General features: G+C 40.6%; 1 protein-coding gene across 2 annotated transcripts in view; it reads left to right on the top strand.

Moving 5' to 3' along the window:
- Positions 1-16,165, top strand: part of UNC5C (unc-5 netrin receptor C) — a 352,673-nt gene that overhangs the window by 312,131 nt on the left and 24,377 nt on the right. For both annotated transcript variants that reach the window (XM_032332945.1, XM_032332944.1), the window contains 3 exons: positions 252-339; positions 10,115-10,283; positions 13,220-13,453. In XM_032332945.1, coding sequence (XP_032188836.1) covers positions 252-339; positions 10,115-10,283; positions 13,220-13,453 — 491 coding nt within the window. The remainder of the gene's footprint in view (positions 1-251; positions 340-10,114; positions 10,284-13,219; positions 13,454-16,165) is intronic.

Raw genomic sequence — 16,165 nt, 5'->3', positions numbered from 1 at the left:
AGAGTTTAAAAAATGACATCATTCCTTTGAGTAATTCCATAACAGTTCAGAGGGAGCTGTGGTAACAAACAAGGCCAATAAGGAAGGAAGGCAAGGCAGCTTTGAATATTTACATGTCTTTAGAGAAAAAGCAGGCTTGTGGCTACATGGCCACAAACTCTCGTTCCCTTTCACTTGCTTCAAAGGCATTCTGTGAAGTTTCCTTTTGATTCATAGGTCTTATGTGACTGCTTTTCTCTTTTGCTATTCAGGAGTAAGCTTGCTGATTCCCGCTGGGGCCATTCCCCAAGGGAGAGTCTACGAAATGTATGTGACTGTACACAGGAAAGAAAATATGAGGTAAATATGCTTTTTCTGGTGCGCTTGACTTTATCAATGTCTGACCTGGAGGAGAATTGTACAATCGAAAGAATAAACCCAACATATTTTTGTCTTGAGTGCCCTGCTTCCAACATAACCTTTTTTCTCCTAGACCTCTAAAAGGTCAGCTTCTCTTTATCTTTGAAGCTTCAGACACTTTTGCAGATCTTGAGTATGGGCTGAGGGCCAGAGACCTTTTCTCAAGTGGACATGGGGCCATTATAGCTGAAAAAAAAAAGGCCAGAAATGTGATCCATAGATCGTCTACAGAGATACGTGGGTAGACACAGAGACATCAGCTTCATGTGGCCTGGCTCAGGAATCCAGCCCTTTCCCATTATAGGGTCAAAGGCCACAGAGATTAGACAACCCCTTAACCTCTGACCTCCCACCCCCACGTCAGCCTGGTACTTTATCCTCACCTGCGGCTTCTTCTTTTCGTGACTCCCCCTAGCTTACATGTTATCAACCTCCTTCTTGTGTTCAGCACTTACAAATTCCGTATGGAGCCTTTCTAAAGGGATCTAGGGTTGATTAAAGCTAGATTGGATCATAAGGCTTAGTTTTGGATGTGTCCTAATCATAAAGATGAGGTGATTTTAAGTAAAAATAACAAGGAGGTTTAGAAGTCCTAAATGCGATTTTCCGTCTGGCCTCTAACAATCTAACAAATGGTCTCTCTTGGTTAGTTCCCACATAAAACGCGTGCACTAAATAGTGCTTGAAAGGCCTGATGGATTAAGGCTTCTGAAGTACACTGAGATCTTAAAATAAAAGACGTTGTTGAAATGAAGATCCTTACATGTAATTATCATTGTTTTTCCCAAGGAGAAAGGCATCAGCTCTTCGGTCCTGAGCTGCACATACAAAGCCTGAGTGACAAATGTTGAACTGGGTTACCATTATAACGCATTACACCTTCTGCCTTCCCTCTCTCATCCTCAGAAAAACATCCATTTTCAGTCTTGTTCTTCAAAAGCCGAAGAGCTCTTTTATCATGCTCTCGGGTGGAGATATTGGCATTTATAATCTGCAGGACCCAGAACATTTTTTTCCCTCAGGTGGTCTCCTTCCGCCTAGACAAACACTAGCCTGTCTAAGAAAATGGCAGAGTTTCTTGAGCCTTATTCATGTCTTAAATTTGAGCAACAGAAAATTACTATGAGGCTCGTATTTACTCACATCCAATATTCATTTTCTTCATTCCCAAGGCAAAGTAACATTCACAGACCCACAGTGCGCCCTTCTTTTGCCGCAGGAGAAATGAAGAGCGGCCATCTCTAAGATCCCTGTATCTGCATTCTGTCTTCTTCCTCCTGTCCAGAGTCAAGGTTGGCACCACGTTCATCTATCCCCCTCGAGGCCTTTGCCAACATGACACTTTATTGAAACAGAAGTGAGGATTGGCTTGTACTTTATGCTGAGAAGCGGGGGGGCGTTCGCGTCTCTGACCCTCCGTCTGACCACCACCATCAAGCCTGCCGGGGCTGCTCCGGGGGGTGCTGAAGCTTCAGTGTGTGTGCATTCACGCACCTTGTAGGGTTTTCCCTCCCATGACATAGCCAGCACCCTGGCCAGAATAATGGCGCATTTTAAGAGTCTCATGCTCCACCGACTGAGCTAGCCGGGAGCCTATAATGGTGCATTTTAGATGAAAGAAAGAGAAAACAAATAATTAGTAAAGCTAGACACTTCTGCTTTGAGGTTTCTCTGCCTTTGACTCTAAAGAAAAGGAAACTATAAATCACCTCTCACTATCCCCGCCCCCTGAACTTAGGTACAGAGGGAATCACTCTGTTGAACTCAGTGCACATCAGAGAAGTTCTGTTTATAAAAATGAAGCTAGAGAAACCCCTGAAATCTCAAAAAGAAAATACACACAAGAGACCATGAATCGAGGCACAAACACAGGAAGATCCCCGTGACAAATAATGAGAAAGTCCTCTCTTCACTTCTTTTCTTGTTGTGAACAAGATGCATTTTTCTTGTAGAAGCACAGGGACAAGAATGTGTTTTAGGATATCTTAACAGCAGAAGACATAGTTCCATTTATTCACCCTACTTTTAATCTCATTTTTTTCCCCTCACTACAGCTCTGTGAGTTATGCTGAGTTCCAATTTAAAGATCAAAAAACTAGTGCCCCAGGGAAAACGAGTCACGAAGCCGAGCTTTCACAGTTAACAGCTGAGGGAAAGCAGAATTCACAGCCAGGTGACCTCACCACGAGGCTCTTCCGCTCTCTCACAAGCCATCCATCCCTCCTTTGTAGACAGCACCGAGGCACACCGAGCCTCTGCTCCTTCCTTAGGGCATTCTTGAACATACTTTCTTTCTGCTGCTCACTGAGGACCCTTTCTATCCTCACGTGATCTGAGACAGAACTTCTAAGAGAAGATTGGGAGGACATCAGGAGATATGAATGGTGCTTCAACTCACTCGCAGGACAATTTTGGCCATTTTTGTCCATTCTCTTTCTCTCCGATTCCCTTTATTGCATCCCAAACTGGGTGTTTTTCCAGCTGGCTGGTATCCAGCTGGTCATCTGCTGATGTGAACTGTCTAAAGGGAGGCGTGAACTTAATTACATGTGGCAGAGTGGATGTGACAAGGGGGCCTTATCATTACTGAATGTGCTCTAAGAGAGAGCCCTGAATGGCAGACTGAGCAGCCTAAATGAGCTGCAGAGATGGGACAAGCTGTCTCTGACAAGGGGCAAAGCCGCAAGGCCGTGCTTGTGATTTCTACCTCTCCCACTTTACAGATCTCGGGAGAGGCCGTGGAGACTCTGTTTCCCCCGTGGATACAATTTCCATGATGAATGGCACTAATGTGGATCTTTTTGCCTTATATGCAGTAGCAGTTTAAAATAAAAACAAACAAACAAAAAAAGACCAAGTCTGTCTCAGACTGAAATTTTGCTCTTTGTCATTTCTTATTGAAAAATAATCTGAATTCAAAATACCAAGGTTAATTTCCCCTTTCTATGTGTTCTGTCCTTGCTTAGCTTTTTTCTCAAAAGGCCAGGAAATCAACTTAGACATTCCAAATAGAAAGGTAAATAGAATTTTTTTGGTACACTGTGGGGCCCGCCATGAAAGGACTGTGAGCCGCCGAGTGATATGAGAATCACGGTGCATTTTAAAGATTGAACTGGTGAGGAAGGTAGGCTGGATGAGTTGGTGGAGGGAACAGGAAGACTCCCTGGAGGCTGGATGCCTGGCTGAGCTGTGAGGGGGTAGGGGAAGAAGCCAGGCCTGAGCCTGAGTCTGGAGGATGGAAAGGGAAATACAATTCAGGAGGAAAAAAAAAAAAAAAAAAAGATTTCACCACCGGTTAGAAGTGTTGCAGAAAAGTGACGAAATACAATATGAATATGTAGAAGCCTGGGGCACTGGGAAAATTGGGAGTGCAACTGGTTCAAGGAGGAAGGACAAATTCTGAGTTTGATGTGGGTAGTGTGTGCGGATAGGGATCTGTGATTAATGCTGGAGAGACAGTCCGGGAGTCACCAGGGTGTGGAGCCTCTGAGGGGGAAAACGATGCAGAGGCAGAAAGAAGAGAACAGGGGAGAGATCTTTGAGAAACATTCCTATTTAAGGTTTGGGTGTGATGAGCCAAGCTAAACAGAACACATAAGGATAAGGCAGATAAACACGGAGTTTGCATCTGGCATGGTAAGGAATACCGAGCAGCTCCTCAGTGAATGTTTCTGAATGAAAGAATGAATGATTGTAAGTGTTATGGAGAAAAAATCAAAAGTAAAGAGAGTTTCAAGATGGTGAAGTGGTTGACGCGGTTGACACAGGTATCATTAAAAGTAAAATGTAAAGAAAGAGAATAATGCAAGAAATCACTGGAATTGTCGGGGGCCGGACATTGGTGGCCTTTAGAAGTTTTCCAAAGGATGAAATCCAGGTTGAGAAGGGTTCATGGTGTGAGTTAGTGGTGAGACAATGTAAACTGTTATATATAGGTGCCGAGGATAAATAACAAAAAGTATGTTAGGCTAGAGGGCCAAAATTCTGTTACGTAAGTAATTGTATAGCAGAAAGTTTTCATTTCTTTAAGATGTTTTTGGAACTTGGTAAAATAATAGTTGACATTATTATTTCTTGGAGAAACTCAATGATATTCCCCTTTTGAGTCCTCAAGCTCTTATTTCAACATACAGCTGTAGGAAGGCTATAGGTATAGTGGGAAAAGAGTGGAGTCCAGGTAGATTTAAATCTTATTCTCTCACTGTTCTCCACAGTGTTCACATACCGCAGTCCTACTTATAAAGAAATGGTTCAAGGTGATTTATGAAAACACAGTCTTTACAATGAGAGGAAAAAATAGTAAATAAGTGGATGAAAAAAATGAGAAAATGAGAAAAGATAAGATTTGAAAAGATAACAAAGTCAGGTGAGCAGTTAAAAGTATAAAACATATCGTGTGATTCCCAGTATATTTCCTGGTACTAGGTCATGAATTTACTATTCCAAAGTTTTCAAGAGGGGAATGTGATAAGTTTCAAAATCTGTGTGTCCATGAGGAAAAATACGCCCAAAAGAAGTTCATGTATTTCTCCTTTCATTCCACATAAAGAAGACATTTTTTCTTTGTTAATACAATGAACATCAGGGACGCCTGGGTGGCTCAGTTGGTTAAGCGGCTGCCTTCGGCTCAGGTCATGATCCCGGCGTCCTGGGATCGAGTCCCACATCGGGCTCCTTGCTTGGTGGGGAGCCTGCTTCTCCCTCTGCCTCTGCCTGCCACTCTGTCTGCCTGTGCTTGCTCTCGCTTCTCTCTCTATGACAAATGAATAAATAAAATCTTTAAAAAAAAAATACAATGAACAACATCCTTAAAATAAAGACAGCAATGAGTTTTCACAGGGCTCCTTCTGTTAGTGTCCCTCCACGTTTATAGATGGTATAAGGTCCAATATAAATACAGTAAAATAATTCCACAAGGATTCATCAGTTCAGTCAGAGCATAATACTTCGTTGTTCTGGCTTCGTCCAGGGATAGATTCTGGCTTGTTTAGGGAAATGGTGGCAAGCCTTTCAGAGCGGCTTCCATAATTTTTTTTTTTCCTCAATTGAGCTTTTGATAGCCGGTGAGTTAGATATTCCCTGTCAGATACCCAGAGTGCAAATATTTCAAGTTGCCAGTTATACGTGAAACCGTGTGCTTCAAAAGGCAGCTGAGGCTTGGGTGGGATTGTCATCCTGAGGGACCTGACAAAAGACATGTATGTTAATAGAAGGCATCTTGTCTCCACAGAGGTGGAAGGAGACAGATTCTCTTCAAGAAGTAATGTTGAGCTTGCTCTAGCAAATAGGCAAAAAAAAAAAAAAAAAGTCTCAAGGCCCTAAACCCAGATAAACCACCCAAAACACACCACTCTGTGAAAGAAACTAAATCACTTGTGCTTGAAATCTAGCTTTGCCTGTTACTAGTTTGGAGGCCGTAGGCAAGTGTGTTAATATCTCTAGATTTCAGTTTCCTCTTCCTGAAAAAGAAGTAAAATAAATACTTATCCTTCCAGGTGTGCCGTGAGCAGCAAATGCAATTGCTTTTATGAAAGTTTTGTAAATTATGCCCTTCTGTGTAGAAGTTCTCCTCACTTGATAACAGCAAGCAAGGGATGAGAAAAATCTTTCTGACAGGAAACACAAACTCCTCTCTGAGGGGCTTTGTCCCAGAGGCTTCAGAATCCACCCAGCATTTACCATATCATTCTCGCTGGACATTGAAAAGCCTTGAAAACTTTAATTTTTGTTCCTTACTGACTTTTGACTTAATTGCTGCTTCTGCAGCTGATTTTTGCTCCGTGTTCATTTCCATGTCATCTGCAGTTCATTTTGAGAGACTGTTCGCTGAAGTATCTCAGGTAACACGTGCGACATAAGGGGTGGAGCCCACTGCAAAAACATGAGTCAGGCTTCTTTATATGTATTTTCTACTAGTTTTGTTCTGTGTATTTTATTATCCTCTCTTCATGGAAAGAAAGGAACTGTGGACTTAAACGTTCTAACCTTTGGTTTCACACCGTTAAATCTTTAATCTTCCCTAGGTCACTGCTTCCATATATGCTTGGAAATGTTTCCAATTTCAATACTACTTCTTTCATCTTGAAAACAGAAAGATTCTTATCATGATTTCTTCTTTGTTTTTCATTCCCCATCTTGAATTCCGCTTCACCACTTCCCTATTCATTACATTCTTGCACCTCAGTGGGTTAATAAATTCTTTTGACACCTACTGCCCCTTCCTTCCCTTGCTATCCCTCCTCCAAGAATGGTGCCCATCAATATTGCATGCCAGGGGTGTGCTTGGGGAGTACGGGTCTGACAGCTCCCCAACCCAGCAGGGAGGCTGCTCCCTTCTGTTCCAACTCAGTGAGGAGAAGAACCCCTCCTCTTTCTGCCTCAAGCACCGGCTGCTAACAGCAGACTGAGAGACAGATGTTTCCAATCGCCAACTATATTGCAAGGACCACTTGAAATGGATTCCACTTAAATCTCCTTCCTTAAAAGTTTCATGCTCACTTCTCAAGGTACACTTGTAACTGAAAGGTAAGAGTAGTGCTCACAAAAATGTATTTTTTTTTTCCATCATGGTAGAAAAAGTAGAATTAGCAAGAATAAGGCTACTGCTTAGGACAGATAGTATAATATTAACTATGCGACAGTGAGACCAGAACTTCACCCATGTACTAAGAGAATGAATTTCAGAGTAGAAGTAAGGAAGAAAAACTGGGTTAAAGGGAAATGAAAACTAAGGGGTAAAGGGGATGGTAAAGACTTCTTAATAATTGTATTACTCCCAAAAATACATTTATTCCAAAAAATACATTTCTAAGTACTTTGATAAGTTTAGATTTAATAAAACTGTGTCATTATTCATTCAGGATAGAAAGATGGCAAAGACTAAAAGGAGATAAAAAGTATTTTTATTTTCTAATTAGGAAGAAAGAAAAGCCATAAATTGGTGAGATCCTTGCAAAATTTTAGAATGAGAGGTAGCAGTGATAACCAAGTCTTACCAAGGAGAAAATATGTCAAAAGGATAATAATTGTCAAGAGCTAAGGACTCTCAAGGATTTTTCTTTACCATAACTGCCACAGTTCTGTGGATGTTGATAGATGACACAAGACTCCTGGGTCAGAGACAAAGGACAGTTTGTTACTCACAGCAGTAGCACAATCAAGAGTTTTACCATTTTTGTGCCAAGCCCTAACACCTCAGTTCCAAAAGGGAGAAGCAGAGAAAATCACATGATATCTACCTACTCATTGGTTGCATTCCAGGAAGGACCTCTAGCTTAGAGAACTTGAGTTTTTTATAATAGGAAGTAGACATGTTTGCCATTTGCTCTAAAAATAAGTAGTATCTTTATCTTCCAAGGTGATTGCTATATAGTTGTCTTGAAAAGACATACAGAAACTTGAAAGATCCGTGGAGAATTGTATTCCAAGTATATGTGTTCCAAATACACACACACAGATATATATATATATATATATATATATATATATATATATATATATCAGCTGCCATCATTCATTGAGTGTTAAATTAGGGTGAACTATAGATATAAGCTAACTTCTAGATTATTTAGTAATTAATATATTAACCATAAACAAAGAAAAAAATCTTAAAGGAAAATCCTTCTTAAGTGACCATCACAATTATAAGGGAATTTGATATGTCCACTATAATATCCATGTGAATAAAATGGAAAGATGTGAATCGGACAATGTATCTTTTAACTGGTTTATATTTGGCTAAACCAACAAATTCAGATTATTGATGTCAGACTGGAGAGAGTCTTAGAGTATATTTTTGAAAAGGTCTTTTCCATATTTTTGTACTATAATGCTATCAATGATTGGAACGAGACCATAAATGGCAGGCATATTAGATTTACAGTGGCTAAAAGACTGGAATATTTGGCCAATATTTGGAAGAAAGACAGCATTAAGAAATAGATGACCTGAATTTTCTCTGAATCTTAAGGTGAAATTAAATAGCTAAATACAAATTTCTGTACATAGGTTCAAAAACCATCACTGCAACCACAAAACTATAGACTTAGCCTAAGAGCCTTTCATGTTAGGAATACACTGAGTGTTTAGCTTTAACAAATTACTTGATCTTCTTGGGGTTCCATTGCCTCATTTTATAAAGGAGATGCTTAACCATATTATCTCCATCTTCCTATGTAACTGAAGCCTGCAATAATATTTATAAATAATTACTTGACTGAGAATAATCTAAGGCAACAGTTCAGTGAGGCATTTATACAACTACATATTCCAAGTCAAGGAAAATAGTAGCCTACTATGCTGGCTATGTAAGCATAATATTCATTTCCAGATGCACAGCTCGGTGAAGACGTTGGAATACTAACAGACATCTATATAAAAGTGAAGATAGAAATATGGGGAGATATCTGGAAACCATCCTTTTCTAGTTGAAGTTCAAAAATTGAGGCTATTTGGTCTGAAATAAAGAAGAGTTTTCAGAGGCATCATAACAATCTCTAAATATTTGAAAGGCTCTGATGCCAAAGTGGAGAGAAAGCAGGCCAAAGATATGTGAAGAGAAGTGTCAGGAAGGCAAATTGCATTTATCCTAAGAATTTCTGTAGATTTGAATTGGTAATAGATGAGATGTCCCCCAGTAGGAGTGGAGTACAATTTTGAATGTGTTTGAAGCACTATCCATATGTCAGCATATTGTAGAGGGGTTCCTCCTTTGAATGGACGGTGGTGCTTGCTGACCCCAAGGGCCCTGCCTCCTCTGGAACTCTGAGTTCGAGAGTTCTTAGCCACACTGTTCTGACAGAGTAGTTATGAATATTGTTGTTCAGAAGGCATTGGCTTTAGTCCCAGTGCTAGCACTTGTTAGCTGTAAGACTTTGAGCAATCCATTCAATAATTTGGAACTACTGCTCACATATCAACTGATACCTTGTGTTAATCTTTCCTTTTGTTTGTTGATTACACTCATGTTAGGGAAAGGTCTTAAGACAATTTTTAAAAATGTGGAAATAAAGAATTTAGATCTTTGAAGTTTTTTCCACCCAGAGTCTCTGAGTATGAAGTATACAAGTAGATTTCATTTTAAATTCTAGAACTATAGAATACAGTTCTATATTCTCTCTGGTCATATTTGAAAGCATGAATCTGCTCTACTAGCCTAGATTATTCCTGAAAGTCATTTGGAAATTTAGCTCTAGGGTGTCCTTACTCTGAAGTGATTTTTTTTTTTTTTGAAGTATTTCTCAAGTTAGGTCCTAAAAAAATAAAAGTATGTAAAACCCTGTGAGAGCAGTGGCAAGTATTATCAAAAAAGATGGTTATGTAATCTCCCAAGGACTCTGTTCCTTCTTGTTCCATCCTAAAAGTATTGGTACATGAATTCAGAGGAAATTACCAGAGGCAGACCTGTGTCTGGGGGAAGGAGATCAAAGAGATACTGGCTGATTCACTGTTACCATAAATATCTCCAGTCATGAAGATTAAATAAAGTCTTGGTATAAAGGACATTTCTTCCCATTTAATTCTCCCTCTCCCTCCAACAACAACAACAACAACAACAAAAACAAAAACAAAAACAAAAACAAAACCTAAAAAACAAAAAACATTAAAAACTCCCAAGAAACAATTTGTAAAACTTCAGATCTAAAAACCTCAATGAGTACGTAGTAAGTGGATGCTATGCAAATGTCACTGGTGTCAATCTCTGCTTTTCTCCTAGGCCTCCCATGGAAGACACCCAGACACTCTTGACCCCTGTGGTGAGCTGTGGGCCTCCCGGAGCTCTGCTGACCCGCCCTGTCATTCTCACCATGCATCACTGCGCAGATCCCAATACCGAAGACTGGAAGATACAGCTCAAGAACCAGGCAGCACAGGGACAGTGGGAGGTGAGCATCCATTAGGATAAAGACGGAACACAAGAAAAAATCATGCAAACAAACTGGAGTAATTATGGGAAGCTTTTTATTTTGAAAGCAGAACATGAATTGAATTTTAGTTTACCCTCAAAAGAAGAGAGAGAGGGGAAGAGAGTATATGAGAAGAAGGGAAGGAGGGAGAGAGACGGGTTCCTGAATGCTCTATCTACTGATGGGTAGGCACAAAGAAAGTGGTGGTCAAGCATTTGCTAACTCCTAGGGGAAAGTATATTTGAGAGTCTTACACAAGTCCCTGTTGGAACATACATACTATGTTTTAGGATAGGAAACATCTATATACTTTTGAAATTTGCAGGTAGAAAAACATTGCACCTGGGTCAGAAAATGGTAGACATTGTAGACGCATACAGGGAATATAGTTCTTCTGAACTGAACTTGGGAAAACAGAAAGGGTGCCTCTCCTAAGCTCTGCTAGAATGAAGAACACCTGTGGTGTCTTGGCTCTCTGTGGCGATTCCCATCATAACTTCCTAAGGCTTAGTGCCTTAAACAGATCCTGTTCTTCACATCAGAATTCTTCAATTAGCACCTGAAGTTACAAACAAAAGAATTTGTTAGATTTACCATGAAGATTTTATACCCAGTAACTAAAAACAAAACCAGCTTGCATATTTTCAAGTCATCCCTTGAAAAGACAGTATCTGTTGTTTAGGTGGGAAATTGCCCACTTAAACATTACATTTTAGAATATTCCAAAGAAGGCATATTTCAGGAATATGTTCATCAAAAAATGTCTAATAGTTTTGAAAGCTACCCCTGTATTTTCGTGTAATCATTACAAAGCATCCAATCTATATATTATATACTTTGTGATTACTTGTGGTATTTCTCTTTTAGGAAAGAAATTTTTAGAAAAAAATTGTACATGAAGAGTCAAGCCTTTAATATTATAGGAAAAAGTAGTATTACAATTAGAAAGGCATCCCTGGGATTACTATAATTTCCTTCTTAAGGACATGTTCTCTTGGCCACATGAGGGGATCACTCCTTGCCAGAGGACCGAAAATCCAAAACTAAAGTCTAAGTGTATGCTTTATGTTAAATTATGACCAGACTTAGCCAGACCTAACTTCCAGTCCATTTAAGCTTGAAATGATTTATCTCGAAAACATCCCAAAGTCTTAATCTCAAGTGATTCTGAATTGTTTGCACAAGACTCTGCTTGATACCCTATTACCTTATTTCTGGACTTCAGTAATAATAACAGTAACAACAACAACAAAATGAAACAAAGAAATAAGAAGAGTAGAACAGGGCGATGCTTAAGAATGCACTCCTAGACCTGCGGCAGGGACAGGGTGCATCTTTATTCTCTACTATGTCTTACTGGGGGCTTTCTGTGACATGCTTCATGGATTCGTTTCAAGGATTGCCCTCACCCTGCTGGAGGGGAAAAACAAAACAAAACAAAACTTATTTTCAGGTGTCCTTTTGGGCTAAAATAAACTTGAAGGTACTGAGTTTCTTTCTTTGCCGGTGCGGTTTGAGCTTCATCTTTCAGGATAGGCACAGTTGAAGAAATGATTTCGTGGATGGCATTACCCCCCCGACCACTGTCGTTCAGATGATGTTGCAAGGCCTAGCTAATAAACAACCACCTGAGGTGGCAACTTCTTTCATATCTTTGTTCAGCCCCAGAGACTCAATTTATGATGACACATTCATTCATTTTTTTTTTTTTTTTTTGACAAATAGCTATTTGCTCCCCATGAGCCAGGCCCACTGAGCTGCTGTGGGAATCAAAGCAGATGTAGTTCCTGCCTCTGTGGAGAGAAAGTAGCCTAATGGGGAGGCAGAATCAGGCCCACGCATGTATTTTATTTCTCCCACATGGAGTTTTCTTTTAAATTTGAATTAATTAAAAGTTGGAAAATTTCACATGAAAAATGTGAACTACCAGCTTCTCTTGAAAAATTCAGGGTGGTTTTCTCACTGGGTCTTGCATGTCTGCATAGCTGTGATGAGCTGAGCCCAGTAGAGGCTGAGCTCTTTAGACAGGCTTGTGCTCCACTTTGCCCCAGTCTCCCCCACTCCCTATTGTCTTCTGCCCTACCTGCTTCACAAGTTCCTATTACCTGGCTGCCCTGAGATGCATGTGGAATTTTGACCCTTGGTTTATAGGTCCTACACTTGGCCTTTCAGATGATTTTCTTCTCTGGCCTGAGCCATTTGCATAAATCAAAACTTAGTTGAATTTGTAACTATTTTAACAATATTCAGCACTTCCATTTATTTTTATTTCTTGCTAAATATTTTCAAAAGCTGAACGGATAGGCTGTTTTACCAGAGAAAAGCATTGAGCTTGCTATATTGTACTTTCTCTAGGGTCTAGCAGCCCAGATTACTGAGAAAAAGCAGTGTACTGCTTTGAAAAGTAATTGACAGGTGAGTTTGGGAAAACAATGTAGAATGGTGTTGCATAATTCCTTAATTTCTCTAAACCTTTTGAACCCCTAGATTTTTAGGGAAAACTTACTACTCTATAATGACAGTACTTCTAGATTCAGTCAGACCCTTAGAGATTCAAACATTAAATTTTCAGAAATCGGTAATAAACTCAGGTGCACTGAAATTAAGAGGATAATTCATGAATTTCTTTTGGAATTTTATGTTGATTCCAGTAATGTAGACTCGCAGATGGAAAAAAAATGCTAAATAGGGGACATCTAAATAAAAAATATTAGCAATATGAAGGCAAGGGCAAGGGAGACAATGATTAAGAATGGAAATAGGGTATAATAAAGCCGAAGAAAGGAAAAAAAAAAAATACAGGGAAAAGGATGATCACCCTTGCAGAAGAGATGCGGCTGTGTCTGCCTGGCTGCCGGTGGCGGCCCCGGGACCCGCAGTGGCTCAGTCACGGCTCCTTTCATCCTCTCCTTCAGGATGTGGTGGTGGTTGGGGAGGAGAACTTCACCACCCCCTGCTACATTCAGCTGGATGCAGAGGCTTGCCACCTCCTCACGGAGAACCTTAGCACCTATGCCCTGGTCGGGCAGTCCACCACCAAAGCTGCTGTGAAGCGCCTGAAGCTGGCCATCTTCGGGCCACTTTGCTGCTCCTCTCTGGAGTACAGTGTTCGAGTCTACTGTCTGGACGATACGCAGGATGCCCTGAAGGTACGTCCCTCCTGCCAAACCTCCTCCTCTCCCTTCACACCAAAGCCAACATGTGATGTGGTGGAGCACACCCAGAGAAGGGGTGTGTGTGTGTGTGCATGTGTGTATGTGTGTGGGTTCACGCCCAATGCGTGAACCTAAGCGTCTAGCCCCAAAAGATGCAGTGGGGAGTAAAAAAAAAAAAAAAAAGACATTTCTCTTAGGCCATGCTGATAAATGAGTGGTTTCCGTTGTGCTGATTCCTCCCAAGGGCTACTTTTGTTTACCTTCCTTGATTTCCTTTAATGAAAAATTTAGAAGAAGTAGAAGAATTTGGCAACGAGATGTGGATGGTAAATAATGTGCTTCCATGTTTATCTCAGCTGTGTGCTTCCTATAAAAGGAATTGGCGTAATTGCTCACACTGTATGTTCCTCTTGTGTGCCACTTCATTTATATGCTTCCCCATTCTTTTTATGAGGACTGTGAGGAAGAAGGTTAGCATTTGACAACAGGCTGCTGCTTTGCAGAATAAATGAGCTTAATTCCTGGTGCTATTATTGCGATTCATTTTATCCCATTTGAAGCTTTAAAGGATAGAGTGGCTTTGAAGAAGTTATAATCTAGAAGGAGGAATAAAAGAAGTATGCCAAGGACGGGGAGACAAGTCAGAGTCCGATAAATGCTAGAGATGAATGCAAAGTTCTACGGGAGGCAGTTCAGGAGAGGTGGGGGCATAGTATCATTTTTAGGACATGTGGAAAAGAGATGATATTTGAAATTAGCCCAAATGAAAGGGAGGGTTTGACCAGCATCATGAGAAAAAAATACAAAATACCAAGGTGAAGAGAGCAGCGGGAAGAAACACAGAGGGAACAGTAAATACAGACTTCCTATGAGCATACTATTTCCGGGAAGCCCGGAATGATACATAGGAGTTTTATTGAGTGAACCTCAACTGCCAGAGAGAGGAGTTGAGACTCAGCGCCTTGAGTTACTGGAGAGCCAGTGGACAGATTACCACCAGTGAAAGATGTGATTGAAAATATACATTGGAAATATTCGTCTGACATCAGTGAAAAGATAGCATCAAGAAGAAAAGAGAGGTAGATCTGGGCGGAGGATAGAGGAGTGAGAAGGGAATGAGTTGTGGAAGGATCTATAGGAACCCCTGTGGGACCTGGTGACCCACAGTGCATGGGCAGAGCAGAAGATCGGAGGTGCCTCTAAGTAACAGCAAACGCTTCGGGGCAGGTAGCTCTAGGGTGTGGACATGATGACTTTGCTTTGAGAAATATCAAACTAGAGTTTTGCCTGAGACATCAGGACTACGATGCCCAGGGATAGTTAGAAATCCAGGTGTGGCTTTCTGGATAGAGAGCAGATCCTGAAGTAGAGACTCAGGAATGAATGATGTAATATTGAAAATAACAAGCATTACCAAGAACTCCCTATGCGCTGGGCACGATTCTAAATGCTTATTAACTCATTTAATCTTTATGGCAACCCTGTAAGATACCATTAACCCCATTTTTCAGATGTTCAATTCAGGGCAAATAAAAATTAAGTAAATTGTTCTAGGGCACACAACCGTTGAATGGAGAAAGCAGGCTTCAAGCCCAGGCAGCTGGCTGCAGGCTAGATCCTCCCCACTCCCCTCTGTAATGTGAGTTGCTGGAAGAGCCACACCCTAAACACAGGGGACAATGGGGAGCCCTGCCTTTGCAGGGGGTGAGCCAGGGCAGCCAGCAGAGGGAGCTATAGAAGGATAAGAACCCAGAGGAGAAAGAGGAGACATGGAAGAAAAAATGTGTCAAGGAAACCAAGGGAAGAATTTTTTTTCTACACATCAAAGTATTTCCTTCTGGAATTTCCATCCAGAAAGTAGTTCTGGGTCATGAAAGCAGAGTGTGGCAGGTTGGGTCCACGGAGAGGATGAGACACAGGATCTATTTTTGATGGGTGACCTTGTAAGAGTTTGTGATGTTGAATAAATGATAGGAAAGCGCAGCTGTGGTGTCAAGCTTATGGTTCTTTCCTTTACATTCCTTGCAGATGTGCTGCTTCTAAGGCCCTGTCAGGATAGAAATCATCCTAGGCTTAAATTCTGCATAGGGAAAACTGTATTTGTAGTGGAGCTGTGGGATCTGATTAAGGCAAATCTTTTAACCATTCTGAGAAAAATCATTGTAAAAAGCACACTTTGGAGCTCTACATTATATTTGAAATGTTTGATACACGTATTTTATATTCATTCACATAGTTCTCATACTTAGGTACTCTCGACCTTGCTTCCCAAAAGAAACACACAAATCTGTGCAAGAAAAGGTAGTAATTCAATAAAATAATTTTAATTGTTTTAATTGGTGAAAAGAAATGCAAATGGCCAACACCGAGAAAGACTGACAATCAGGTTTAAGCAGTAAACTCAACCCAGGAGCAGTTTGCATCATGGTCAGTGCTTTCCAAATAGACATTTATAAATTCTCAGCATCTGGGGATCCAGCACTTAGCCTGAAACAAATATGAATAATGGATAAGGCTTTCCTGCACCTCATGGCCTTTTAATAATGTAAAAATACCAAAATCCTAGTTATAGGTAAACGGTCTAGCCGACATACTGAAGAGACAATTAGTTCGGTCCCAGAAACGCTGCCTAACATCCGTGCTTGAACTGGAACCTTGGGGCTGATTTTTAGAAAGGCCCTTTCTTACCTGAATTCTGCTATCTTG

This window comes from Mustela erminea, chromosome 2 (genome assembly GCF_009829155.1).
Source record: "Mustela erminea isolate mMusErm1 chromosome 2, mMusErm1.Pri, whole genome shotgun sequence".
NCBI lineage: Eukaryota > Metazoa > Chordata > Mammalia > Carnivora > Mustelidae > Mustela > Mustela erminea.
The sequence above is the reverse complement of the archived record's forward strand: the minus strand, read 5'-3'. Positions and strand labels throughout refer to the sequence as shown.